The sequence below is a fragment of the Caloenas nicobarica genome, chromosome 9, assembly GCF_036013445.1.
Source record: "Caloenas nicobarica isolate bCalNic1 chromosome 9, bCalNic1.hap1, whole genome shotgun sequence".
Lineage (NCBI taxonomy): Eukaryota > Metazoa > Chordata > Aves > Columbiformes > Columbidae > Caloenas > Caloenas nicobarica.
In genome coordinates this window covers 17010647-17038018 of record NC_088253.1, presented here as the reverse complement: position 1 = coordinate 17038018, position 27372 = coordinate 17010647, and the positions used below count along the sequence as shown (strand labels likewise).

Sequence of the window (27372 nt, the reverse complement as noted above, 5' to 3'; positions counted from 1 at the left end):
GCGACGTGTCCGTCCCCCTCTCCAAGGGTGTAGCCCTGCTAAATCCACCAACCCCGCTTCCCCTTCATCCCCCCCGCGCCGTGACCGGCGTCTCCCCCGGGGCAGGCGGCGTCGCCCGGGGTGCGGAGGTGCCGGTGACACTCACATGTCCCAGGAGAGGCGGGGGACGAGGCGCGGGGCGAGAGCGGGCCTGGCTCGGCGCATCCCCTTTGTTCCACTCCCATGGACGGGGAGCAAAGCGGGGAGTTCGTGCAGGCTCTTGGCAGCGCCCACCCCGGCTCTCTCCATGGAAACGCGGGAGCCATGTGATTTCGGCAGGAAACCACGGCCCCGCCAGCGGCAATGGCGGCCGCACGGCCCGGGAGCGCCGCCCTCCCCGAGGAGACCGCGACCGCCACCGCCACCGCCACCGCCGTGCAGGGCTCCCGTCCATGCCGCCCCAGCCCGCCGGTGCATCGGCATCTCCCGGGGGTCCGCCAACCTCCCCCGAAAGTTGCCTGCGCCCCGTTCCCAGCCGCGCCCGTACAGGCAGCCAGCACTTGCCCCCGGGGGAGACTCGCTCAGGAAAGCGAATGGCTGTAGCTCCCCAACCACCAAGGGCCACGATAGCCCCGCCGGGCTTCAGCGTTCCCTGAAAGACCCCGAGCGGGTTGCGCAGCCCGGAGATGGCAGGGACAGCATCTCTGGGGGGTGAAGTGACATGACCAAGGTTGTGCATTCAGTCTGTGGCAGAGACATCCTTGCTCCCAGCTCTGCGGTACGCAGCACCCCACTCTGCCTTCCCCCCACCTCCTGACCCCAGCTGCCGAAAGCAGGAGCCATGCTCCGACCTAAGCCAAATGGCAAGTCCACCATGGGAGAGCAAAGCACAGGCACCAACCCGCATTCCCCATCCCCGCCAGCCTCCAGGCTCCATATGGAAGGAGTGCAGGACTGTTCCCAGCGTCCCCAGCTACGGGATGGGCAGCCCTGCTGCAAACGCAGGCTGCCGCCCTGACAGACGCTGCGGTTACATGGCACTGGCTTCCTCATGGAGCATGAGGGCTGCTCTGGATCAGACTCTGCCCTGACAGTCCAGGTCCAAAACCCTGACAGTTCTGAGCATCCCCAAAGCTGTGGGTGGAGAGGAGGGAGGAAGCCACGCTTCCCCAGCAGCATGCCTGCTGGGGTGATGCGCCCTGCTCCTCTCCTTTCTCCCAAGCCCATCTTTCTCCTACCTGTCCTAGATCATGTTGAATTGACCCAGTTTTAAATGGGTCTGATGCCTTTGTGGCCCTGGTGAGACATCTTCCATGCAAGGACGAGACAGTGCAGCGCTCCAGCCAGCCTTGTGATGCAAAAGCACTAATTAGACAATCTCCAGGTCTCAGAGCTCAGCACAGTAGGGCAACATCAGTAACGAGGAAATCATTGCACCAGTGTTGCTCTCCTGGGGTCACACCAAGGAGTGAAGCACTGCTGCCAAGGACGCTCAGCAAGAACCAGGGCGTCCCAGCTCCCAGCCCATCCCTCCAGGCTGGCCTGGTTATGTGGAAGGAGAAGTTCCACGAAGATAGGAGAGAGGGCAGCAGGTCCTGCAGCCACCAGGGAAGAGCAAAACCAAAGTGCCAACACGGGTAGAGAGGATGTGTGGATCCATCAAGCCAGATGGCTGAACAGTCAACCCCGATCCCAGCACCATGAGGCACGTGGTCCCTGTCCCACCAGGATGGCCCACCACGCGCCTGGTGTGCTCAGCACCACCGTGCTACACTGTCATCGCTTGATCCAGCATCCCATGGGGATCAGGTTGGGGGCTGGATCCCACCCACACCCTGTGGATGGTGTCACCACCTACCCACCCCCTCACAGCAAGGTGGGTCTTCAGATACTGAGCATTTGGAATGGAATGGGATAGGATAGGATATGGTAGGATAGGGTAGGGTAGGATGGGATAGGATGGGATAGGATAGGATAGGATAGGATGGGATAGGATAGGATAGGATAGGATAAATTTTCAGTTGGAAGGGACCTACAACACTCAACTGATCCAACTGCCTGACCACTTCAGGTCTGACCAAAAGTTAAAGCATGTTACTAAGGGCATTATCCAAATGCCTCTTAAACACTGACAGGCTTGAGGCATTGACCACCTCTCTATGAAGTCTGTTCCAAGGTTTGACCACCGTCTTGGTAAAGATTTGGAGTGCCTGTAGATGGACTGACCCACACCACCACATTTTGCTTACCTGTGCACCACCATTGCAAGGTAAAACACCATCCCCAACCATTGCTGGGATGGGGAGCAGCTGTATCCCTCTGCAGACATCAGGAGATGGGCCCGCGGCAAGGCCAGGGCCAGCGGTGCTGCCTGCAGCACTCCTGCCCGCAGCCACACGCCTGCCTGCCCTGCCAGACTGGAGATGTTGAGCTCCCTCTGCCAAGGCTTGGGCTGGCACACCACACCGGCTATTCTAGGTCATCGGGAGCTTGCTCAGCATAGACCAGCTTTGCAAAAAAAAGCAAAGGCAAGCTTGGCATCCGAGTCTGCATAGCACCCCCCTGCCTGCTCCCCAAAGTCCCCTCCTGGTTTTAAGGAGGGACGATGCCCACCGGCAGGCAGGGGTTAACCTTCCCAGCACAGATACAGATACTCCTGGCGCCCAGCCACTGGAGGAGGCTTCCCGGCAGTGCCCGGGTGCTGGTGCAGGTGGGAGTCCCCGGGCACAAGGACACCCTGTCTGAGCACCGGCTGGCATCACCCAGCACCTTCCAGCACAGGATCGCACCTTGCTGGAGCCCGATGACCTGGGACCACCCTCAATACATTCCCCTCTCCCTGGCAGCTTCAGCAGCTGCCTGCGCCAGCTGCCTGTATCTGCCTGCTGCGATGCAGAGAAAGTTCTGAGCCATCAGCGGACCCCTGCGCTGCAGGTCTCTGCCCAAATTGCACTTCTCACTGCAGGCTGGGCCTGGAGCCACGTCTTCCTCTCTCCCCTCTCTCCGGAGGGCAGAAGGCCAGCTCTTGGCTCCAGGCCTGCCTCCCTCCACTGCTGCATGCTCAGCATTCCTGCTCAGCGTTGGAGCAAGGCAGTAAATGTGGGCCAGGGCTTCAAGCCTTGTGCTGGGACAGCCACGCGTGCTGGGCACACTTGGAGCCTGGTCATCATCCCCAAGAGCAGCCGAGGTGCCTCAGCTCAGCAGAACCTGCTGCAGGCTCAGAGCTGAGCATCCCGGCACCAGGCTCCTCATCCCTCCAGCTGCGCGTTTTTTGGGGAAGTCAACCGGGGAAAAAGCGAAGAGCTGGTGCAGCGTGAGCGATGTGAGCTGCCGCTCCAGCTGACTCACCGGGGCCCCAGCCATGCTGGGGAACTGGCCGGCAGCGGGGAAAGGCTGTGCCAGCAGGTCCTATGAGCTCTGCTGGGAACCATTCCCCGGAGCGCTCAGGGCCAGCCATAGTGGCAGGGGCACAGCCCTGACCCAGCCTGTCCCTCTCCATGGGGCAGAGCTGCCTGTTCCAGCACTTTGCCTGCCCTCAGGGCTAGAAGAGAAGAGGCGAGGACATTCCCAGAGTGGTCACAAACCCGCTCGGCATTGGCTGGTGCTGGGTGCCGATTAGCTTGCCCAGACTGTCTGGCTGGCAAGCAGGCACTTGAGTCCAAAGCCAGAACATGCAGATTGCAACTGCATCAGCTTCAGCCCCAGCACGGGCCAAGGAGGGCAGGGAGCTGCCGAAGGACACCATGGACTAATCCAGGCTCCCTAGCCACCACTCAGCTGTTCCTTCTCCTAACTCCCTTCTCCACCCTGGGAAGGTGGCAAGCAGCACCTCCAACCCCTACCCTGGCTCAGCTTAGGAGGCTGCCCATCCCCTGGGACCACATTGCCTCCTGCAACCAGGCAGCCATCCCTGTCTCAGCATGGTAGGGACCATCTCACACACACCCCAGAGGAATCACTCCAAAAGTATTCATGATTCACAGGATTCCTGCAGCCCCCTCAGGGACCATCTGACACAGAGCAGGAAAGCTGAGGTCATGGACAAGCCCAGCAACCAGCCCAGCTCAACACACACAGCCAGACCACGGTGCAACAACAGCGGCTTGGGGATTCGGCATTGCGCCCGGTAAAGCTCAGCCCAGCGGGTCGGCTGCTGCGGGAATACCTTGTCCCAAAGCTGGCCAAGGCCAAGCACGCCGGTGCCGCAGGGGATGCGAGAGGAAAAGGCAATTTGGAATAGGAGGTGCTTTGGCAGGGCTGTTTGCAAACGCATGCCAATGCGATCTTCCCGGAGCAACGCAGGGGACCCCACGCCTACCCTGACTGATGTGGGGTCCCCATCCCCCTGTGAGCAGCACCCGCTGCACCCAGAAGCACATGGGGAGCAGCCAGTGGGCATCCACATTGGTCTCCCAGAGCATGAAAACGCTGCCTGCAGCAAGCACCAGCCTTCAGCAAATGATCTCTCCAAAGAAAACAACAAAGAAAGCAACAAAGAAAATGCTGGGATGGGGATTAAGGAAATGAAACCAGCTGCGCGGGGTAAGCAAGGATAGGAAGTGGCTGTAACCATCTCCTGTCCCCGCTGGCCTGTAGCTCTCCCAGCCCAGATCCTGCAGCAAGGCACATATAAACCCAAAGGGAAATCACGTGCTAGCAAGTGCATCAGACAACTGGGAGGTTTCTGAACAACTTCTGGTCCCTGAATGGGAACAGGCACCCACTGAACCTCCATGCACCCCAGCCTGGCTCACTCCATCCCTGCGGAAGAGAACATGCAGGGAAACCTCCTGACTCCACGAGCTGCACTCCGCTCCTGAAGCTGGCACCACGAGATGGCATCTCAGGAGCTTTGCCCTCATCTCATGCCTCTTCTGCCTGTCCTGAGCTGCTAGTTCAAATTGGTCCCAATGAGAAGGGTGTCCCTGGAGAAAAGCAGCAGCAGCCAAACAGCCAGACCGGGGTTAAAACTAGTTGCTAAAGCTGCTGTGAGGGGGAGAGAGGGGACATGCTGATAACATGGATCCTGCCCCTTCCTTCCCACCCAAGTGATGCTCCCCCGAGCCTTAGGGCAGTGGGCTCTCTGCAGGCCGAGGCCCCTTTCACGTGCCTCTAGCACATGTGTTGATGCCACCAGCCCCGGGCTGTGGCTCCAGCCAGTCTCTCCTGTCTCTGTCACATGCCCTGGCGCGTTGGGGCCAGCTCTGTTTACATCTGCACGTCTCAGATTCTCCTGCCGGGGATGAGTCAGGCTTCCCTCCGACACCCTGCCGGGGCGGCAGTGTCAGAGCCCCAGTGCTGTGTCACCAGCTGGCGTTTGCCTCCCTGCCGGCACAGGGCTGGAAAGGGCTCGCACAGCCCTTGGCTCTCCATCCCGCTCCCAGCCATCTGCAGCAGCACGGCCGGCACTGGGGGCTGGAGCTGGCTGCCAGGAAGCTTTTCCCTGGCTCGGCTCCACCGGGCCGGCTTCCTTCCCCTCCACCCCACAAGCACGTCACAGCTCAGCGTGTGTGCGGGGGTCAAGCTCCACAAGCCCCCAGCCCCTTCCAGACGGTCTAGCGTGGGTGGGATGGCCAGGGTGCTGCTGAGGAATGCCTATGTCTGCAAAGTCTTGGGGTGCTGGGGTGGCTCCTGGGGTGCCAGCTCACAGGAGAGGGAGGTCTCCTGGATTTGGGACCATTGGGGACAGAGGTTGGGCTCAAAGGGGAAGCCAGCCCTCTTTCTGTGCCACCCCAAGAGCTCGTGCTGCTGACCAAGCCAGCACTGGACTTGTGGGGTGGCAAGATGGGCGCCAGCCCCATGCCACTGCCCTGCCTGGTGCAGTTTCCCCAGTGTAAACAGTGGTCTGTCCCCTAAAGAGGGTCCCCAGCTGAGCTGCAGTGAGGGCAGCATCCCTGGCCCTTCTCTGGGGGGACACCAGACACCCCCAGCCTCATCCAGGTCCCCCAGCCCCTGCTTTCTGCTCCTGCTTCCCCACATATCCCAGGTTCAGGAGAGCTCTCCCTTTCCAGAGAGAGACCTTTTCCCTTTGCTTCCAGCTTTCCCAGAGTGGGAAAAGAGCCTTGAGGCTCCATTTCGGGTCCCCCACACCTGCATCCCCCTCGCTGTGCCCAGGGCTGGGAGCGGGCTGGCTCCACACGAGCACAATAACAAGAAGTGTGTTGGAGCCGTTGGGAAGGAGCGATGTTCCGGGATGGTATGCAGCCCTGACAGCACTGGCTCTGCTTTAAAGGGTAACTTTATCCTGTAATAACAAACAAGAGGAGCCAAGTTCCTCCCCAGCGTCACTTCCCTGGCTCCGAGGAGAGGGACACAGGGGAGAGAGCTCATCAAAATGAGCTTGGATCCTTGTTCTTGCCATCACTGGAGCTCAAGTCCTCTCCCTAGAGCAAACAAGGGGGGAAGGATGCTCCAGGGGAGCTGGGCTGGCCCCTGAGTAGGCATCCTGGCCATGCTGCTCTGCATTCCTGGCAAAGGCTGGGACACAAATTAGGTGGCTGGAGAGGATGGGATGGTACCTGCTGGTCTCCAGGGACATCCCTGAAGTCCCTGTGCCTCTCACTTTGCACAGATGCATTTGGGTGCTGACGTGCAGGGGATGGAGGGGACAACCCCTCTAGCAAGCCCTGTCCCACAGGAGAGCAGCAGGAAGGCTGCCCCAGCCCCGGGCATGCCCTGGGCAGCTTAACCCCATCCCCGCAGCCCCCTGTGTCACCACGACACCGGACAGACATGGCAGCAGCTTGGTGCCATGCCAGCTGCAGGTGCAGCCTCCCAGGAACTTGTTCCGCAACAGCTGGAAATTCAGGCCCAGCCGGTGCCAGGGGACAGACAGGGAAAGGCTGACCTGCACCAAACCCCCCATCAGGACCCTTCGAAGTGGGACCAGGTCCCACAGCCAAAGACCTGCTCTGGCAGTGTCACCCCTTTTGTGGGCACCGCTGGGGACAAGTGCGTGGGGAGAAGCTCTGGCTGTGGGAGGGAGGGCGAGCACCTCGCTGCAACCCACGTGTGCACGCTCCTAAGCCGAGTTCAGGTGACCGCACGGCTTGTACAGCTCCCAGATGGGTTTTTTTGGAAGATACACATATGTTGGCTGTGTCAGGTCCCCAGGGCATGGGGCAGGCTGGCCCAGGCAAACCGCTGGTTGATGTTGAGGGTGCACATGCGGCACCATGGCATGCAATGGGCACATGAACACATGCGATGTATTTGCAGGAGAGCCTGGAGCATCTCTGCATTCACTCTGGCAGGCTCAGCAGCTGGGTGACCTACCTCTGCTCCTGCATGGACACTGATGCTTGGGAAAGACGTCCCGTGGTGGCCAGTGCTGGGAGGACACAGCCCCAGCCTGTGCTGGCAGGACACTGAGGTCCCCTCCCTGCCACACAAGAAGTGGGGGACAATTTGGCTGAGTTCAGTTGCATGAGAAGAAGATGATATGGAGAACATTGCTGAGATATCCATCTGGTTTCCACTTACCAGGGAGCAGCAGGTAGCACCTCTGGAGACCCTGGGGTTTGATTTAACCTCAGTTCATCAAACGAAGCTAGTGAAGTGCTGCAATTTTCTTCCCCAGGATGGATTTCCTCCAAACCTTTTATTAGGTATTTGGGTTGAATTTGTGCCAAGCTGGTAAAGCTTCCACTTCCATGGTGCCCACACAGCAGACCAGGGAGGCTTCCCAAGGAAGCACCAGGCAGGATCCAACCACCTAAAAGAAGGAAGAATGAGCAAGGAGGAAATCATCAGCACCTGAAGCCTTCAGGACCTTCTCTCCACACTGAGAGATGACAATGGCAGCATCCACCCTCTGCAAAGGTGGCTGCAAGAGACAACATAGCTTGGGGGAGACCTGTCGGGGCATGCTGCTGGTCCCCAAGGAGGTAAAGCCTGCAACAAGCTCCTGGTGCCAAACCAAACCATCCTCCCAGGGCAGCCACGGAGCCTACCTGGCTCTGGCCAACGGGAGCAGCGAGCAGCAGGTCAGGCAGCAGCAGGTTAAAAGCTTGAGGTGGAACTTGGTGAGCTGCTTCCTCCCCACTAACAATAACCCAGTGAGAGGGAGAAGGGATGCACGGGGCTCTGCAGGGCCAGATAGCGATGGAGCAACCCTGGCCCTGCAGCTGCGGTGGTGCCGGAGGAAGCCTCAGCACGTTATCTGCTGGCCCCACTTGGCTTCCTTGGCAGCTCTTGGGCTGTGGGAGTCAGGACCCGCTTCCTCCTGAGCCACATTTCTCATACACCCAGGCTGGGGTCCCGGTACTTCAGTGGCAGCCCTGGGCCCTGGGCCCATCCCAAAATTGCACCCCCCAGAGAGCTGCAGGTCCCCAGATGATCCAGTCTTCCCAGCATCGGTCTACCCCACCGCTGGTGGCTCTGGCAACGGTCACCCGGGGCTCTGAGCCACAAGACTGCAGTGCCACCCAGCACGGAGATGCCCCCACTGTGACCATCCTGCTTCCCTGTCCCCCCATGCCATAGACAGTGCCCGCACCTTGGCAGAATGAAGAGCTGGAAGGAGACTCCTGCCGAGGGGATCTCCAGGTCCTGATGAGGTCCCTGCAGTTCTGGTTGCCTCTGCTCCTGGTCCTTCCCCAGCCAGTGAAGGTCCTGCTGCACCTGGAGCTGCTGCAGCCACCCTGGCCAGGCTGGCTGGTGTCCCAGCGCTTCCTCGTGTGCTGGCTGTTTGTGACCTGCCTCCTGCTCCACCTCCGCAGCCGTGTCACAGGAGCAGCCCTTTTCCGTTCCCTGCCTCCTCTTCTGCCCCCCCACCCCTGGAGCCTGTCACGGGGGCTCTCTTTGCCCCACTTGAGCATAGTGGGGTGCCCCTCACTTGGCCTGATCCTGGCAAGTCCTGCCAGGACTCCCCATGTCCTCCCCACTGCTGCCTGGACCCATGGACATGTCTGACACCAGCTCCTGGTGCAACAAGTCTTTGCTGGTGGCTATTGGTCTGAAAGGTGTCAGCTGGTGAAAGACCCTGGAAAATATGGGCCTTTCCCATCACTGAAGTCAATCCCTGGAGCCTGGAGAGCTGCTGAGCTCCTCAGAGCAAAGGTATACACTGAGGGTGGTGAAACACTGGCCCAGGTTGCCCAGAGAGGTGGTGGATGCCCCATCCCCGGAGACATCCCAGGCCAGGCTGGACGGGGCTCTGAGCAACCTGAGCTGGTGAAGATGTCCCTGCTCATGGCAGGGGTGGCACTGGATGAGCTTTGAAGGTCCCTTCCAAAACAAACTATTCTGTGATTCTGTGTTTACCCCCACATACTGCTGTGGCCCCACAGGGGCTGGTGGAGGCAGTCTGAGCTGCTCTGGGTGACAACCTTCCCACCCATGCTCCCTGGAAGTCCCCAGATGTGTCCCCATGTTCTTGTGCAGCCCCTATGTGAAGGGTGCCTGAGAGGCTCCCCACTACTGGACCCAGCAGCTCCCCAAGGTCCAGTTGGTACCTGTCCCCCAGCTTCAGAATAGAGATGATCAGCTGCTAAAAAGCAGATGTATCCTAAATTATCCTTGCTCTGTCCCAGCTTGCCCATGCTCCCAGGGAGCTGCCAGGTGGAGCTGACATCTCCCTGTGCTGCAGCCCAGTGAAAGGACCCAGGGCAGGGTGCTCAGGTCTGTAGATTGCCATCACGGTGGGCAAGGGGGGACACTGAGATCTGACACTGGCCAGAGCTGGAAGATAAGCCTGACACAAAGGGCAAAGCCGGCAAAAGGGAGTAAGTGAGGCAGGAAACATCAGGCAGGAAAGGAAACAGGGAGATAATCAGCTGCATGAGCACAAACACCGGGAATTTGTGCAAAGGAAAAGCCGACACCACTTGGCAAGCACTGGAGCAGGGAGACCTGCCCATCTGGCCTCTCACTGTGGCTTCTTGAGGAACACGTGCCCTGGAGCACCTTAAGGTTCTCAGGCATCCCTGGCCACCAAGTTACCAGGACCAGCGCTGTCCCTGGCAGCTCAGTGCCAGCATGTCCCTGGGATAAGCCTTGTCTTGAGGGGCAGGATGGGCTACTGGGGAGCAGCTGGCCTCACTTGTGAAGGCAAAGCCCTCACCAATGGTGATTCCAAATTGCAGAGGTCCGAGGTGGGACATACTGACTCAAAAAACGAGATCGACTGACCTGCTGCTACTTGGCTCTGCAGAGCAATCAACCTGTTGCCCCAGCACCCAAAGGGAAGGCTGCTGCACTTGGCTTCCCACTAGCTGAAGCTCATGGTGCTTCAATGTCCAGCAGCCCCTCGAGGTTTCTCATCCCTAGCACCTAGGCATTTACTAATGCCGGAGTGGACCTCACCTGCAGAACTTCCCATTCCTCCTACCACCACCTTTGACACAACCAGGGCACACAAAGCCACCCACGTCCCAGGTGACCTGCCCACACTGTGATGCCCTGCTTCCCAGAGGGCTGGAGACACTCACAGATTTGCCAGCCTCCCAAGCTCAGCCAAAACCTCACTGCCACAGCAGATGGGCAACTGTCCCATGTCACCAGCACTGTAGACCACCAGCCAAGCTGATGGAGCTTATCCCAGCTTTCAGCAGTCCTGTTTCACCTCATATTCCCAGGGCAGCAGCTGCATCCATCTCACAGGGCTGGCAATGTGGGGAGCTACAAGCTGCCTGCAAGCGGTGGTAGGATCCCTGGCACTCCCATCTCCCAGGATCCAGCACATGGCATGGGGCAGAAAGGAGAAACATGGAGCCAGATGGCCATGGAGCCAGCTCCAGGACAGGCCAGAGACAGTCTCAGTGCAGCCATTGCAGCTGGGAGAAGGCACAGGTACTAATTGACTTTATTTATTAGCAAGGTGAAGGAAAGGATTACAGGCTGCCCTGCACACCCAGTAGTGGAGTCCCAAGTAGGTTCCTTGCAGACCACAGAGTGCTGAGCATCCTAGTGTTTTGGGGCACCTGGTGAGCCCTCTGGCACTGCAAGGTCCTCGCAGGGACAGAGAGCAGTTACCAAGGAATAGCTTTCCCTTTCCAGTTGAGCAGGGTCCCGCTGTGTTTCTCAGAGAGGATGGGCAGTACAGACAGCAGCCCCCGCACACTCGTGTCCACTGTCAGCTCAGCCTGCAATGGGCACAAGTGAGGAGAAGGACTGAGACCCCACCGGCATTCCCGCACACCCCACTGGCACCCACTCAGCTTGTGCATGTTGGCAGCAGGGCTCCTTCCACCCAGACCAAGCAGAGAGCCACGGAAGGTGGAATGGGTCTGGCATGTGGGATGGTTGTGTGTCTAGAGGCTAACTGATGGTTTGGATGGAGGTGGCTTGGGCTGGGAAGCCACTTACAGGTTCAAAACAATAGGGCACATAAAAGATCCCTCATGAAAGCAGGATGCCACGTGCAGCCTTCTCAAAACTCCAGGGTTGCAGGGACCACCCCAAAACCAGGGATTCTGCAGGATGAGGTGAGATCTCATGGACCTGCAGCTCTTCGAGGAAGGCAGCACAGGATGGGATGGTGTTGCTCCTCTCCTCCCTGCTCTGTTGGATTCAGGTTCTCTACACATCTCCAGGATGCCTAAAGCCATTCATTCCCCTCAACAGGCCTCCTGCTCACCACAGCCATGTGCTGATTCTATTTCCCAGACAGCACCCACATGTTCTGCAGGGGCCCAGCACAGATGCAGTAAACTCACAGCCTGAGAGGCAACTCATCCTCACACGGATCCCTCTTCCTGAGAGACATCCCAGCCACCCAAGACACCTCCCACGCCACTGCAAGTTTGTCTTGAAGGCTTAGGTCCCACCTGTGGGTTCCCCACCTCGACCCGCTCAGCCAAAACCCACCTCCTGGGTGCCCATGTCGGTTTTCACCCAGCCAGGGTGAAGTGCCACACAGAGGATTCCGGCTGCCCCGTAGGTCAGAGCCTGGCACTGGGTGAGCATGTTGAGTGCAGCCTGGGGAAGGAAGGAAGGAAGGAAGCATCAGCCATGGGTAGTAGAAAGCTCCACGCACCAGACTCCCCTTCCCATCCCTGCCACGTGGCAAGGGAGAAATAGCAATGCCAGGTCTTCAAGAGACAGTACCTGTGTCTCCTAGGTGGGCACCAGCTGGGCATGGAGATGCCCAGGGAGCTCGGGCAGTGATCAGCAGGGATAAGTCCCTCCATCTCACAATCCCAGGTGCTGCCCTGGCAAGGGGCAGCTCCAGCTCCCACCAAGATCACGAGCGTGGGCAGGTGCCCAGCCTCTGTACCTTGCTGCAGCGGTAGGAGATGACCGGCTTGGAGAAGGACTCAGGGGTTTTCTGGATGGACCCCAAGATGCTGGAGATGTTGATGATGGCTGCCCTGCTGCAACTCAGTCCCTTTTCTGTGCTGTCCTTGGCAGCCTTCTTCAACAGGGGCAGGAATGCCTGGGGAGAAGCATCCTTGTGAGATGCCTGTGCCTCCAGCCAGCCCCACTTAGGACAACTGCAACTCTGCCTGCCTACAGCAGGGAGGATGAGGAGGAACAGTGGGAAGCCAAGAGAGCTCAGGTGTTTAGCTGCAGCGGCCCTGCCTGCTCCCAGTTAGCCCAGCACAGTGCAGAGGGGCTACAGGGCGCTTGGGCACAGCCCCAGCACTGCCCCAGGAAACCTGGCAAAGCTCTCTGAGATAGAATCATAGAACCATTTTGGTTGGAAGAGACCCTCAGGACCATCAAGTCCAACCATTAACCCAACACTAACACTAAACCATGTCCCTAAGAACCTCATCTACACGTCTTTTAAACCCCTCCACGGATGGTGACTCCACCACTGCCCCGGGCAGCTTGTTCCAATGCCTGACAACCCTTTCCGGGAAGAAATTTTCCCTACTATCCAATCTGAACCTCACACACAAGTTGAGGCCATTTCCTCTTGTCCTATCTCTTATTACTTGGGAGAACAAACCAGCACCCTCCATGCTACAACCTCCTTTCAGATAGTTGTAGAGAGCGAGAAGGTCTCCCCTGAGCCTCCTTTTCTCCAGGTTGAACCCCCCCAGTTCCCTCAGCTATTCCTCATCAGACTTGTGCTCCAGACCCTTCACCATCTTTGTTGCCCTTCTCTGAACTTACACCAGTGCCTCACTGTCTTTCTTGTAGTGAGGAACCCAAAACTGAACACAGGATACAAGGTGCGGTGTGTCCATCGTGACCACAGACAGCCCAGTCTACCCTTAAACTGGGCTAAATTCCCCCTCCATGGTGAGCTCCATCCCCAGAGCTTCATCCATACCTGGGCCATCAGCATTGGCCCCACTGTGTTGGTCTTGTACACCCTCATCATATCTTCAGCGTCTGCTGTCGCCAGCGACGCCGTGGGGGTGTAGATGGCGGCATTGTTGATGAGCAGGTTCAAGCCCAAGCCGTTCAGCTTCCCCTCCACGATCTTCGCTGCATCAGTAATAGCTGAGGGGTTCGCAATATCTGCGGTGGAAGAGAAGAGGGTTTGAGAGGCACGGGGTCCACACGGGGGGCCTGGGAGAAGAGGGGGGGTTAAGATGATGAGGAACAGTGATGCACCTCACATGGCCTTCCAGTGTGCGCACCAGATGGCGCTGTGCAACCACCTCTGAGCACCCCGGCACCCGCGAGCCCCAACTCTGCCCAAAATCGCCTCCTCCACCATGCACAGAGTCCCCCTCCACCAGCAGCTGAAGGACCCTGCTCTGGGGCAGCTCAGTGGGCAAAGCCACCCTGGGGACAGCCCTGCGGTGCCAAAACGCTGCTGTCACTCCCAAGCTGCGTCAGGCACCAGCAGGCACAGCGTCCTGTCAGTGGATAAAGTCCAGGCCTGAGCAAACTCTGGAGAACCCACAGCAGTCGTGGCAGGAGGGGCACAGTCCCCACGGGGGCTGTGCTGGGACCTGCTGTGGGATGGCTCTGCAAGGTCCTACGGCTCCTGCCCAGGCTCTGGTCACTCGTACAAGCATTTCCACAGGAGCTGCCTTCCTCCTGGAGCCCTCCCAGCCTTGCCTGGCATTTGAGATCAAGGCAGCTCGGCTGCGTGGCAGAGCAAGGACGTGGTCACTTGCCTGGGGGAACTGGAGGCCACACAGGATGGGTCTCAAGAACCTCCTGGTCCTGTGGCCACAGGGCAAGAAGGCTCCAGGGAATGGGGTACTGGGGCTGAGACTGGTCTGGAGAAGCTGGGCTTTTGGCAGCAGGACCTGAAGCAGGTCTGTAAACTGGATCCCCATGTAGAGCCTGGAGGCAGGGAGGGAAGGAAGAAGAAATGGGGCAAGCGTGGCCAGCAGCCACGAATTCACCAGCTCAGAGGCAGAGCACACCTACCCAGCTTCACGAGAACCAGGTTTGAGTGTTTGGATGCCAGATCTCTCAGCTCCTACAAAAAGAGAAAAGGAAACAGTGAGCACGAGGCAGAAGAGATGCCAAGTATCATCCTGGGGCACCAGCAATGATCCACCCTAGGGGAAATATCTTCTAGATGTTACTCAGAGCCTGTGAATGCCTGGACTGGGGACCTGCTGAGGTTCTCAGGCCTCTTCTAGGCTCCACAAAGCAACGGGCATCTGCTCAGAGTGCGACACGGCCACAGCTCCAGGATACTATGGCCACTCTCCCAAAGGGTCTGTGCACACAACCCAGGCAGAGCCAAAGCAAACCATTAAGGACCTGGCGAAACGGTGTAAACTGGCGGGAGATACGGCCAGAATGTCTCCCAGAGGCTGCTGGAAGTGAGATAGAGGAGGAACGGCTGTGAGCACCAACATCAGGCTTGATGTTTAGGGAAGTCACACCTGGATCCAAACAGCCCAATCCCAGCACTTACTCTGCTCTGGATGCTACGTCTCACCTACTCAAACAAAGTTAAGCACTTTGCACTTTTTTTATTTATTATTTTCACCAAACGCAGAGGATTCAGAATCCAAAAGGGATAAAAGCCGAAACTTTCCGCTTTACGGTTCCTGGCAGCTCTTTGCTCTGAGCTTTCTTCACCTATAGCAGGTTTCAGATGACAGAAATGAAAACACCATATTCAATGTGTCCAAAACTATTACTTTTAGAACTAAAAACCTCTTACAAACAATCCCACAGAGAATGCTACAGGGGAAACACAAATCAGTGGCTTCTTGTGAAGGGACACTTCCCCTAGGACTTGTCCTACCGACGTGGAGCAGGAGAGCTGCTGGTGCTGGCTGTGGTCCACCTTCAGTCACCTCTGAGCTTCCCTACCATGCCCCATGTTCCCACATTCCCCCTGGGCTCAGGAAATTATGGAAAAATCCATCTAAATGGTTTGTGATTGCCAACAGGCATTTCTCCTCCCCTGTTTTGCCCAGCTGCTAGTCTCTATGGCCTTGCACCAAGTATAAAGTCCAGCCTCACGCCCTCCAACACGCGACCCAAGCACAAAGGGGCAGAAGCAGTGATGTGGCTCCTGCAGTGGCACCAGCCTGCTGGAGAGTCACTCTGTCCACAGTCTCCTGTGGTCATGGACTTCAGCAGCAACACCGTGAAGATGCTGCCCTTGTCCTACTATGGCTGGACAAGGCTCAGAGAAGCATCCCATGGTTGAGAGCGATGTGCATGGATCACCTGGGGGAAAGTGGTTCCAGTGCAGCCCTGCAAAAAGTCCTCTGGTCTCATCATTGCCAGATACCAGCAAGCTGTGGGGGGAAGAACAGGGCAAAATGAAGAGACCCGAGACAGTTTTGTCTCACCAGCTTGGGCAGCCCTGGGCTGGTGGCAGGGTGGATTCTCACCATGCTGGGATTACCCCTGAGCCAGAACAACGCTGGCAGTGACCACACAACAACCATCTCGAGGACTTCCTAAGGCGTGAACCCTGCACACAGCCAAGCTGCGAGAAGATGCAGCAAACAAATCAGCTGGAGGTAAGATCTGTCAGAGAGCAAATGTCTCCACGCTGGTATTGCAGTGGGTCGACTAAGCAGAGGAAAACCAAAGCTGGGCCTAAGGAAAGCTGGAAGCATGGCCATGCTTTGCTCCTGGGATTTCCTGCTGAAGCAACACGTGAAGGTCACATTTCAGTGCAGTGGAAAGCGGGGAAGGAGGATCCCACAGCAGCTTTCAGGCTCCGCTAGTTAACGAACTCCCAGATTTTACGGACACCAGTAACACATCACAGAACCGCCCAGAGCAGCATTGCTGCAAATACCCCCAGCTCAGCCAGTCCCAAGTGCCAAGTCCAACCCCGCTCAGACCAAACTTTGTGCGAGCTGGCATCGTGCCCACTACCCACGGGCAAAGCTTTGGCGGGGGGGCGCAGCTGGGACATGGCCAAGGCAGCCTCAAATCTCCCAGCAGCGCGGTTGGGCTGAGGGGGACACAGCTTATTCTGCACCCACTGCACATCAGACCTTCAGCGGACTTTCACGCCGGCGCAAGCACGCCGTCCCCTGCGACCACAATGCTTGTCTTCACGTTGGTGAAGCTATCCGAGCGTCTAACCAATGGCACCTGCCCGCCCCGCTCTCACCTGGGCCCGCGGCCCCTCGGGGTCCCGGCATGTCGCAAAGATCCAGGCGGGTGGTCGCGGGGTCGCCAGCAGCTGTTTCACCAGCTCCAGCCCGATGCCGCGGTTGCAGCCGGTCAGCAGCACCGTGCGCGCCCCCGCGGCCGCCATCGCCGCCCGCCCCCAGCGGGGCGGAACCGGCCCGGTACCGCCTCCCCGGCCCCGGGCTGCCCGGGAAGGGCTTCCCCAGCCACCCACACGGCCGTGTGTATGTGTGTGTGTGTGCGTGCGTATTTTATCCTTCGCAGCTCATGTGCAGTACCAACGCACCAAACGCACCCCCATCCCGCGGCCCCGTCTGCCCCGGGATCCCCGCGGGAAGGAGCGGCGGCTCCGGGAGGGATGCTGGGCGGTGCGCAGGGGCCTCCCACCCCTTCCCAAGGCTGGGGTACGGGGGAGAAAGCTTACGGTGTTTCTGGGCTGGTATCTTCAGCACAGCAATGCATTTTTTCCCCTAGATAGGGAGAAGGAAAGAAAGGAATCTCAAAACTGAACACCCCCATCAACCCAATTTATCAGGGAGGTACCAAATCCTTCCCAGCTGCTCTTTATTGCCTGCCCAGTAATGCACCTGCTTTGGCTGTTCAGAATATAAATGCGAATATAAATGTGAACCGTGAAAAAAGACAGGTTCTAAGTGTCTGCTATCGGATACTTCGCGTGGTGGACCTTGCTTGATTCACTTTTGTGCTTCAGTCATCCGCAAAATAAGGGATTATCAACCCTTGTTAGTTAAATGTTGTGAGGCTTCCAGAAGGTAATAAAGAGAAATGCAAACAATTTAAGAACAAAACAAAACAAACCAAAGCAAACACAAAGCTTACCCAAGTGCTTTAGCTTCTTTACATGCCTTGGTAACTTCCTACTGACTGGTAAAGCTTGAATCTGATATTACTGAATTTTGGAGCTCTTGAATGTGTAAATACAAACATGTTCCACCTGCTTGCTGCCCTTAGTCCCTATCTGACCTTGGTGAGCTCTGGTGTCCTGTGGGTACAGCTTTGCTGTCTCTACAGACTCCTCACTGCCCGCTGTGAGAGCCACCTCTCCATGCACCAGTCCTGGTGTGGTCCACTTGATCCTCACAATAACATCCCATCCTCCTGCATCCCTTAGAAGCAGTACATGAAGCTGAGATGATCCTTACAGAGGAACAAGTCCCAGTGCAGGCTTAAGGATTTCTCCTGTATCTTACGTTGTTGTGTTTCTTAGAGCGTCAGTCAAATGTCTGGGTCCTACCAATGGAGAGGCTGAGATGTCAGCACTGAGCAGCGAGTTTTAGGAGAAGGGTCATATATTTCGGTTTTAAGAAAGCTGTGTTTGAGCTCAGGCTCTCACCCTTAGTCCCTGCACCATCCCATCACAATGGGGTTTCACTAGTCCTCCCCAGCCTAAAAGAAAAAGAGTCAGGGAGGGTGGACATGACCTGCCCAGCTTCATAACACAGTTACAGGGCTGGGTAAATCTCACCCAACCCCTCAATTAGCAGTTCATTCATCACTATTTATTCTTCATCAAGTGACTAATATGTGATGACATGGCCCAAACCAGCCCTGAATACATCGTGGAACAAATAGGCTTGATAAGTAGCAGCAACTTTATTCTTCCTTACATAGTAGGTTAAATGTATTAAAGATAATTGTGCCATGTGCCCATTTCCCTAGCTGGCAAAGAAAAGCAGATTTCTCAATGTTTCTGTCATTGCCCTTTGTGCAAACATCCAGGTGAATGCGAGCACACCTGAGCGTTCGGCAAAGGAGAGCAGAGGAGATGTGACAGCATCTTGGAAAACTGGCTCTGAGCCTTCCTAGTGTGGTGGGATGGAAAACATCCATATGTGAAATACAGCTGTCTGAGGAGTTATGGGAGAGGGGTGAACAGAAGGACCTTAATGCTCATCTTAAAGTTTGGACCATTTCTCCTCCCTGTCTTGGTGCCAGGTTGGACTCTGACTCCTGGAGAAGCAGTGCTTGTTTAAACTCTAATGATCAACAATGCAGCACGCGGCCCCAGAGCAAAGTCAACCTGTTAAAGATACAGCTCTGGAACAGCGGAAGGCTACAAAACTGCGGTGACACAGCAAAAATAAGAGATCTAAAGGGTTAATGTTTCTGATGCTGCCTGGTTCTGAGGCAGCGCAAAGGTTTCTAACAGACTGTGGGTGATGGCCTCGTCCTCCACCTAGAAGAAAACTGTGGAAATCCGGAGGAGCAGAGGTCTTGTGCAAACGGCAGATACTGGCAACTATAGTTGTGGTCATAAAATGTAAAAGTATGGAAAAGGTTATTGAATTGATCCATCAGAGCCTGAAAACCAGTCCTGCAATCTGGGAGGTGTGCTGAGGTGGGGAGAATTGTCAGGGTTCTCAGGCAGAGATGGGTCTGAGGTGGACAGCTGGAATGGCCAGAGCTTTGTACTATTGATAAGTGGGGGGAATTCACAAGGCAAAAGAAACCTCTCGACCCAATGTGGAGAATCAGAAAAGCAGAAGGAGGCCTGATTGGCCTCAGGAAAGAAAATGGGAAAAAAAAATGAAATGCATAGAGCTTAAGGAGAGGCTGAGACTTGTCAGAGTCGAGGAAGAGGGAAGATCTGTGATCAGCTCCCACACACACGCTGCAGATGCACAGGAGGGCAGGACCAACTGCTGCGGCCGTGTTCCCACAGAGGAATATTCCACCAAGAAGCTGGACAGCACAGCACTAGGTGGCCATCGAAGCAAGAACAGGTCGTGGGATGCTGGTACAGGAAGAACGGTGGGTCCACAAATAGGAGCGTTGCTATGGATTTAGTATCTCATGCTGAGGTGCTGTGATGGGATGTGCAAAATTCAGTTCTCTCTCAAGCAGGTATGTGAGGATGATATTTCAACACCACCACAGCAGAAACTGTGAATTTGTCTCTTGGGAGGCTAGCAATAATGAATTGGAGAAGTTTTCCACTGTGATTTGTGTCATAAGGGTTGCCAGGAGGTTTCTGGGGATATGTCTGCACTTGCGCTGGAGCAGGAACACACGATGTGCACATGTACCTGTCCCCAGCCTGCAAATCTGTGATGTCACTTGAGGTACTGGGCAGCACTGGGCTTCACTGGCGCTGGTGCAGAACTGTCCGTGCCCCATGGCTGTGGGGGATGTAGACAATGGGGCTTTGACCAAGGCATTTCTCTTTGCAGGAGAACATCCTGGGCACCTGAGCTGTCTGTGCCTTCTGAGAAGAGGGACCGCTCAACTTAGGATTGCACCCAAAGGGATGGAGTGCCTAAGCAGCAGAAATGTGATGTGCAGGCCAGGCAGGTCCATTTCCTTCTGCCAGGAGACCACACTGGGTTTGATCTCTTCCATGAGTCTTTCATGGGACAATCAGTGAATGGGCATTGGCTTGGAAGAGGCAAGAGGAAGGCAGAGAACGTCTGCTCAAGGCCATCTGAGGCACCACCTGGTACAATGTGGAAAGCCCAACAGCCCACAGGATGCTTGTGAAGCTGTAAAGCCCACCTGAGCCCTGGGGCATCCTGCATCCCTCCCATGTGCTGCTCCCTCCTTCCTCACCCACCACAGCCTCACCTGGCCCAGCTGGCTCATAGTGCCTGGATTACGGGGCCAGGTTTCCCGTGCTCAGCCGAGTTTGCCTGATAAAGCTGCATGATTTTTGCACTTTGGTAATGAGTGCTGGTTGTCAGCCAGGAACTGTGTCCTGGAGAGTCGGAAGAGCTGGAGATGATGAACCTGGAGCCAAGGGGTTGTGCAAACCCTGAGTGGGTGGAGTGGCCATAGAACATGCTATAAAGAAGCACTAGGGAGCTGAGCAAACAATGCAAACTGGAGCAGAGGGAAGAGAAGCGATATGGCAGAGCTTCGCGTCCGCTCCGTTCTGGTGACTGGGGCCAACCGGGGAATCGGCCTGGGGCTTGTCCGGCAGTTCCTGCAGATGCCAAACCCGCCTGAGTGGGTCTTTGCAGCTTGTCGGGACCCCAAAGGACAGCGAGCACAGGTGGGGCTGGGCTGGGAGGGGGTGGGTTGTGCTGGGAGACGGGAGCGCTCGGTGCCAGGGCAGCAGGTTGAGCAGGGAGGGGGTTTGCAAAGGGCTGGAGCTGCAGCTGGGCTGGGACAGCTGTGGGACCAGCTGTGCGTGGGATGTGCGGAGGGGACAGTGGCACGTGGCATGTGCGGGAGGCACGGAGCCCCATCTGATGGGAGCAGGGCAGCCAGAGCGGGGTGCTGGGCACCAGGCGGTGCAGGGACGAGCTGGAGCAACACGGGTTTGCCTGGGAAAGGCTGAGCCTCTGCACAGCCCCTCCTGCGTCTCCGCACCCACATGGTCATGTCTCTTGCAGGAGTTACAGAATTTGGCCTCCAGGCACCCCAACCTGGTGATCACCCCGCTCGGTAGGTGCCCCGAGGTGGGGGTCTCTGGCCCCTGTTCCCCTTTCTGCGCAGCACCACGGCTCCCACAGCCCTGGCGAGTGCCCGGGCGCTGCGACACCCTGGGAGCCCAGCACCGGGAGGGAGCCGTGCCCACGGGCCGGGGGGGACACCGGGTGCTGCTGTCCTGGGGAACACGGGGGGCTCCAAGCCAGCACGGGGACACGGGCACCCACCTCCCCTGTGTTGGCTCTGCAGATGTCACTGACCCCACCAGCATCAAGGCGGCTGCAGCCAGAGTGGAGGAACAGCTGGGGGGCTCGGGGCTGAACCTCCTCATCAACAACGCTGCAATTGCCAAGATGAGCACGCTTGATGGTGAGACGCTGGAGAACATGATCCAGGTTTACACCACCAACACAGCTGGGCCCCTGCTGCTGGGCCAGGTGAGACCCTCACCCGAACTGGGCTGTGCTCTGGGGACAAAGGGCTGGTGGGAGGCGGTCCTGCCGCTGCTCCTGTGCTGATGGGATCTTGGTCAATGGAACTCATGGAGCCGCAGGCTGGAGCTCAGGAGCTGGAGCCTGGTGGGCTGGGGCAGAGGGAACGGGAGGGAGGATGCTCCAGTGCTGGCGCTGATGTTGCCACAGTGGAAGGAGCTGGTCCCCTCCTCTGTGCTACCTCTGTGCACAACCCTATTTCATCTCCTTCTCTCCTCTCAGGCGTTCCTGCCCTTGCTGAAGAAGGCTGCCCAGGGGAGCCCGGGCTCAGAGCTGAGCTGCAGCAAGGCGGCCATCGTCAACATGTCCAGCTCTGGGGGCTCCATTGAGGAAGTCTATGTATGGGATCAGGGACAAGTTGTCTCTTATCGCTGCAGCAAGGTACAGCTGCGCTGCACTGGGCGTGAGCCCAGGTATTTTCCTTTCTGATCTTGCATGCCTTCCAACCTCCCCTCAGTCCCTGCACCTCTCTGCACTGTGACTGAGCTCCTGAGCTCCCATCAGTCATTGGGTCCCTCTGATGGCACATTCCCATGTCTGGACCCAGGTCCCACCTCAGAGGGACCTCACCTGGGCTGGTCATCCACATGGGTTCAGTGCAGCAGCATCGTGTGCCCCAGGGAGCTGGCTCCACCTGCCCTGCCCTGCCCTGCCCCAGCTGCGGGGTCTGCTCATGCCTCTTGCAGCCACCCTTCCCCTCCCATCACCATCCCTGCCCTGTCTCCCCACAGGCTGCTCTGAACATGCTGACCAAGTGCCAGTCCCTGGGGTACCGGGAACACGGCGTCCTCTGCATCGCTCTCCACCCTGGCTGGGTGAAAACGGACATGGGGGGCCCAAGATCACAAATAGTAAGAAAGCTTTTGGTTGAGTTCTGTAAGAACTTCTTTATTTGGGAATGCAGAGGACTGAGCAGTCCTGGACATGCTGGGCACCGGGAGAGCAATTTGGCAGATGCTCTGAGCTGGAGGCACTTGAGGGAAGGGGATGAGCAATGGGGAGTTCTTCTTGCCCTGTGCCGGCCTCTCCTCGCTCACTCCAGAGAGCCCCAGGCCCTGAGCAACGATCTGCTCCAGGGCAGACCTCAGCCAGGCCTTTGACACACAGCTGTGTTTCTCCTTCTGCCCCTGCAGACGGTGGAGGAGAGCGTGCAAGGGATGCTGAAGGTGCTCTCCTCCCTCTCTGAGAAGGACACCGGGACCTTCTTGAGCTGGGAGGGGAAGGTTGTGCCCTGGTGAGATGTCAGCCCGAGGTCCTGACAGAAGATCCCTTTGCTGCTGCACCAAGTTATGCCTGTGTCTTAATAAATAAATTTGTATCAGTAAACAATGAGTAGCTCTGTTTGAGCCTTCCTCTTGGTCTCCCTTTCAACTATCATTGTGGGAGTCTTCACTAATGCTCTGAGACAACTTCTCAGAGTTGTTTCTCAATAGAATTCAGCTAAGTATGTCTGAATGTCTGATTTCCTCTGACTGGGGACCTGGCCATCATCCTGGAAGGGCTTTTTCCCCAGACACAGAGGGGCTCATCCCACAGCTCTCCCTCTGAATGCCAGCACAACCTTCTGATGCATCAGTCACCCCTCCCAGTGAACCCTTCCTTGTTTATAAGTATGACCTATGTCACGAAGTTATCACCGATGCCCTCTGGGAATCTCCTGGGTTGCCTATGCCCTGCTGCGTTGTCCCCTCAGCAGATACCAGGGTGGTCAAAACACCCCAGGAGGACCAGCAAACATGGGGCTACTTCTAGCAGTCTCTAGAAGGCTTCATGCACTTGTTCCTCCTGCTCAGGCAGCCTGTAGCAGACACCCACTACGATGACGCCCATCCCAGTCTTCTCCCTAATCCTAACCCATGAGCTCCCAGTTGGCTCATCACCCATCATCAGGCAGAGCTCCTTGTGCTCCTGCTGCTCTCTCACACAAAGGGAAACCCCACAAAGGGGTCCTGGACCCCAGCTGTTGTCCCAGGAGCAGGGATTCTGCTCTGTGCATTGTTCTCCAAGTCTCGTCCGTACCCCAGGAACTGGAATGTCTCTGTGTGCACAGCCCCACATCAGCAATGGTGGCACAGCCTCTCCAGTTGGGACCAACAAGCTGACCAGCACATCTGGCGTGCACAAAGTGAGCTCCCATCTGGGAACAAACCCCAAGGACCTCAATGCCCCCCCATTCTCCTTGGAGTGAGCATTGAGGTGGGGATAGCACCCCAAACATCTCCCCTCCCTCTTGTAGGGCAAAACCTGGCAGGATCTCTGTGACATGGTCTGGGGTCACAGTGGAACATTCCATGTCAGGACAGAGCTCGAGGCCCTTGGGTGAAGGCAAAGAAGGAGATGGAGATCATGAAGGAGACGTTTCCTTCTCACCCTTCTGCTACAGGAGTTAACCCAGAGGGGTGGCGGACAAAGATAGAAAACCTGGGCCCAGGTGCATTCCCAACGCTCAAGAATCTCACTTCTAATGGTGAGGCTTGCGGGAGGGATTTCCTGCATGTTGTAGGCAGTGTTAGCTGTGAAAGTAGCTGTGGAAATATGGGGGCTTTTGGGGGAAGGCTGGACAGGGCTGATGGGTGCAACAAGAGCCCTGTCTGGTCATCCCTTCCTGGCTAGGGATCAGTTTGGCAGCCAGGACTCCTGGGTCCTCTTCCCAAGGACTTTCTGCCCTTGCCTTGCTGTGTACTCCCCAGGTCAAAGTCCCTGCCACCAAAGGTTGCAACTTGCCTTGCAGAGGAGATTGCCCACCAGAGCTTCAAGCCATGGTGGTCAATAAGCACAGAGAGGGCTGACAGGGGTCCCTGCGGGGGAGACACCAGGGGGTCCCCAGAGCCTCTGAGCCCTCTGTGGGCACCACGCCATCCTCTCACTGGTGTGGACCACTATCCCACATCATTTGTCATGTGGAGCACCTTACATGTTCTCAATTGGGGTGCCAATACCTTTAATCTGACTCATCATCTCCTTGGGTAAGAGCGTGCTGAAGGGTTGTGAGCTTGCTGACCTGGAGTATGACACATCTTTCTCTTGCTTTCCAGAGATCCTTATGATTTGGGATAGCGTGTCTGAATGCATTAGAGAGCACTTGGCACAGGAGAGGGTGGGTCTTGCATCCTGTTCCTCCCTTCAAGAACCCCTGAGAGCTTGCCTTGTCTGGACAACGCTATGCCATCGATTGTCATCGCTTCTCTGCTCTGAAAGCAGAAGCAGTCAGCCAGCAGGACACTGCTGTCGACAAAGGTGGCACAGACCAGCTTCTGTGGCACCTGCGATAAAAATGAAAGTCCAGATAAAGTAGGAGAAAGTGTTAAGCACTTTCTGGTATTTCTCATCAACACTACCAGAACGGAAAGACCATACCCTGGTGCCTTTTTAGGGTTTCACCTTGTTGTTGGAAACTCCTCCAATTATATCTAGGGGTGGGATGTTGGCTCTGCTGTTACTTTTCCCAATAGCTTTCTTGAGCAGAGGACCAAAGAGCAAAAAAGGCCTGGAGTATGTGCTTTGTCTCCAAAGCTTCCTCAGTGTCCCATCTTGGCCTTTGTAGGCTTGGGGTGGGCAAGGCACAAGGCAGCATCCACATGCTCTGACAAATCACTGGTGAGTGTTTTCCTGTCCAGGATGCTTACAATTGTTCCTTCTTTTTACTCCACCGTTCTCAGGGTGTCCAGCTGTTAGGAATCGGGACATTCTATGTTCTTAAAGACTTCACGTGCACTGTGAACAGCAAGAATTCGATTGTTTGGAGACCTGTGTTTCGTGTGTCCAAGGTGATTGCAGATGAATGCAACCTCAGCTATGCTAAAGAAGACGTTCCTGGTAAGAAGATGGATTAAAACCTTTGCTTGTCCTTGCACCACCCTTGAGGTCCATGCTAACCACTGTTAAAGCATGACTGAATGCCTAAACATCTCTGAGAATCACCTCAGCTTGTTCAAGCTGAACAGACCAACAAGGAGCAATTTCTCAGAAAGACTCCTTGGGTGACTTTTTCTAATGATACATCTTCACCTAGAGGATCTCTTCTTTAATTGCTCTCACGCTTGGCTCCATGTCATTCATGATTATGCAATGTTAGGACTAGTGCTTCTGGACTGTAATTATTGGAGCTGTTTTTATGAATGAAACTGAGATGAAGTTCATGCTCTGCCTTTATGGCACTATGCACTTACTTGTAAGGGCAAACGTCAGATTTCCTGCTGGTTCTTACAGGATCCTTTTAGAGCAAAGCGGGTACAAGCCACTTGTAGACAGGCCAGAACCAAAGACAAGGACAAGAATTTGTGGAATAACTTGGGGATGGTCATATCTGCCATGAGTTCTGGTCAGTTGAATGATGCTGTGGGGCAGGAAAAGCTTGGGTCTGTGTTTAGAGGGGTTCTTCTCTTTCACATAACCACATCTTCCAGGTGACTGAAACATCAAGTGGATGCCTGTGGGGCCACTTGCTGGGGATGAGCAGCAGGGGGTCAGATAGATGCTACAGGTTGATGCACGGGCCTTGCGTTTTGCTCCTCCATGGCTTCTCCATGAGTCTGGCAGACTTAGCCGGAGTGCACTGGCTGTGGGCATGGTTGTGGTCAAGTGCCATGGACTTTGCCATGGGATCTGCACCTGTCTCCCTCTCACACGGTATTCATCCCCCAGGCACTCCTAGGAGCTGCTAGCATGGGATTCAATAGACTGTGCTGGAACGATGTCCTGCCTGAAGCTGCTTGGAGCTTATGCTATTGTCCTGCTGCAGAAGTGACTTTTTGTTCCTCTCGTTCTGTTCCCTAGCTGATGTAACCATTGTCCCTCTGAGGTGTGAGGAGCTCTCCGTGTGTGCCCAACTACCTTTTACAACCGTACAGTGTTGTGTGTATGAGACTGCGGCATCATTCTTTCGGGCTACTTGTAAAAGACAGAACACGGACTTTGTCTTCAAGGCCATTGGCATTCTTTCCATACGAAACAGAGAGGTCACTATGAGATTTTTTGAGGACTTTCTCCTCACTGTGGATATCACTGGAAAGCTGCTGGAAGACTTTCTCAGTGTAAGTTGCTCCTTTCCTTGTACTACACCTTGTCTTTCTGGACACTTGTCAAAGGACAGCTGAACTAATTTCAGTGGCCTGTTAGGACCCCCATGGCCACTATGGCAGTCATGGTCTACAGCAGTGCCAACTCTCTAGTGTCCTGTTCTCCTACAGAGTGGTCTAGTTGATGCAGGAGAATCCAGGAAGAGTCACCCAGAGTTAGATCAAGGCTCTACATATTTCAGCATGGCACTGTCTGTCCTAGAAATTATAATGGTGGGGTTTTGACGGATTCAAAAGTAGATGTTGTCTGAGTCCAGGACATGGCAACCTGCCTATTGCATGTTCCATCCTACTTCATCTCTCACAGAAAGTCGAGGTTTAGTTCCCATGCATGTTAACAGCTGTGGGGTGATCTTACTGCTTTTGAAACACCTCGGACCACGTTTGGGATGCTGGGGCAGCAGGTGCAGCAGCTTCAGTTCCCCATATTCCTGTTGTGAACCTGAGAGATGGCAGCTTGCATGGGGCAACCCATGGCAGTGTTATTGCTCCTCATCAACTCCGAGCTGTGCAGCTTCTACCTGAAAAGCCGAGGGACTCATGTTAGTCAAAGAAAACTTTGTTATAGGATATCCGAGTGGCTGTGTCTTCTCTGAGCAGAAGAAAGACTTTATAAACAAGGTAAAAATGTCTCTGGAATGCTCTCACATATTTTTGTCTCTGTTTCAGACCCCAGGGAGGAGATATCTGGTGGTATTGGGCGGAGAAAGTCCTGATTTTCGCGTGGGTCCTGGTGGTGTCTTTGTCTTGCCACAGTATGTTCACTTCTTGTTGTTTAAGGAACTCGGGCAAAATTTTCCATAAGGTTTCCTTTGATTCATCTCTTTCTTCTGGGTACAATTTCAAAATGGAAAGATCCCAACATTTCCTGCACATGGATTGTACAGGAAAAGTGTCCCTGAGTGGATATTAGATTCATGCAAGTCCTGTCTTTGTGACACAGTCACACCTTTGTTGAGACTCAA

At 56.0% G+C, this 27372-nt stretch overlaps 3 protein-coding genes across 8 annotated transcripts in view; 1 reads left to right on the top strand and 2 right to left on the bottom strand.

Annotated features, from left to right (window-relative positions):
• The window catches only part of RIPOR1 (RHO family interacting cell polarization regulator 1), a 32745-nt gene extending 24066 nt beyond the window's left edge, over window positions 1–8679 (bottom strand). For 2 of the 4 annotated variants that reach the window (XM_065641028.1, XM_065641030.1), the window contains exon 1: window positions 146–298. In XM_065641028.1, coding sequence (XP_065497100.1) covers window positions 146–224 — 79 coding nt within the window. In that variant the 5' untranslated portion in view covers window positions 225–298. Of the gene's footprint in view, window positions 1–145; window positions 299–7254; window positions 7324–7461; window positions 7694–8476 lie in introns of those variants that run through there. The other 2 variants (XM_065641031.1, XM_065641034.1) reach the window with 2 other exon arrangements.
• A 2076-nt stretch (window positions 8680–10755) lies between these two features.
• On the bottom strand, window positions 10756–16595 carry LOC135992085 (C-signal-like). Its single transcript, XM_065641043.1, has 6 exons — window positions 16430–16595; window positions 14260–14311; window positions 13202–13392; window positions 12197–12355; window positions 11788–11898; window positions 10756–11063 (listed from the first exon to the last, which is right to left on the bottom strand). Exons 1-6 carry the CDS (start codon window positions 16574–16576, stop codon window positions 10950–10952), a joined length of 774 nt encoding a protein of 257 aa, XP_065497115.1. The 5' UTR covers window positions 16577–16595; the 3' UTR covers window positions 10756–10949.
• Window positions 16596–20311: 3716 nt separating this feature from the next.
• LOC135992073 (C-signal-like) lies at window positions 20312–22605 on the top strand. 3 transcript variants are annotated; one of them, XM_065641015.1, is made up of 6 exons: window positions 20312–20458; window positions 20802–20853; window positions 21088–21275; window positions 21552–21710; window positions 22061–22163; window positions 22437–22605. In XM_065641015.1, exons 1-6 carry the CDS (start codon window positions 20312–20314, stop codon window positions 22565–22567), a joined length of 780 nt encoding a protein of 259 aa, XP_065497087.1. In that variant the 3' UTR covers window positions 22568–22605. The 3 variants fall into 3 exon arrangements, with proteins under 3 accessions (XP_065497087.1, XP_065497085.1, XP_065497086.1); XM_065641013.1 differs by having other exon boundaries at window positions 22061–22180; window positions 22463–22605; XM_065641014.1 differs by having other exon boundaries at window positions 22061–22195; window positions 22463–22605.
• The last annotated feature ends 4767 nt before the right edge of the window (window positions 22606–27372 follow it).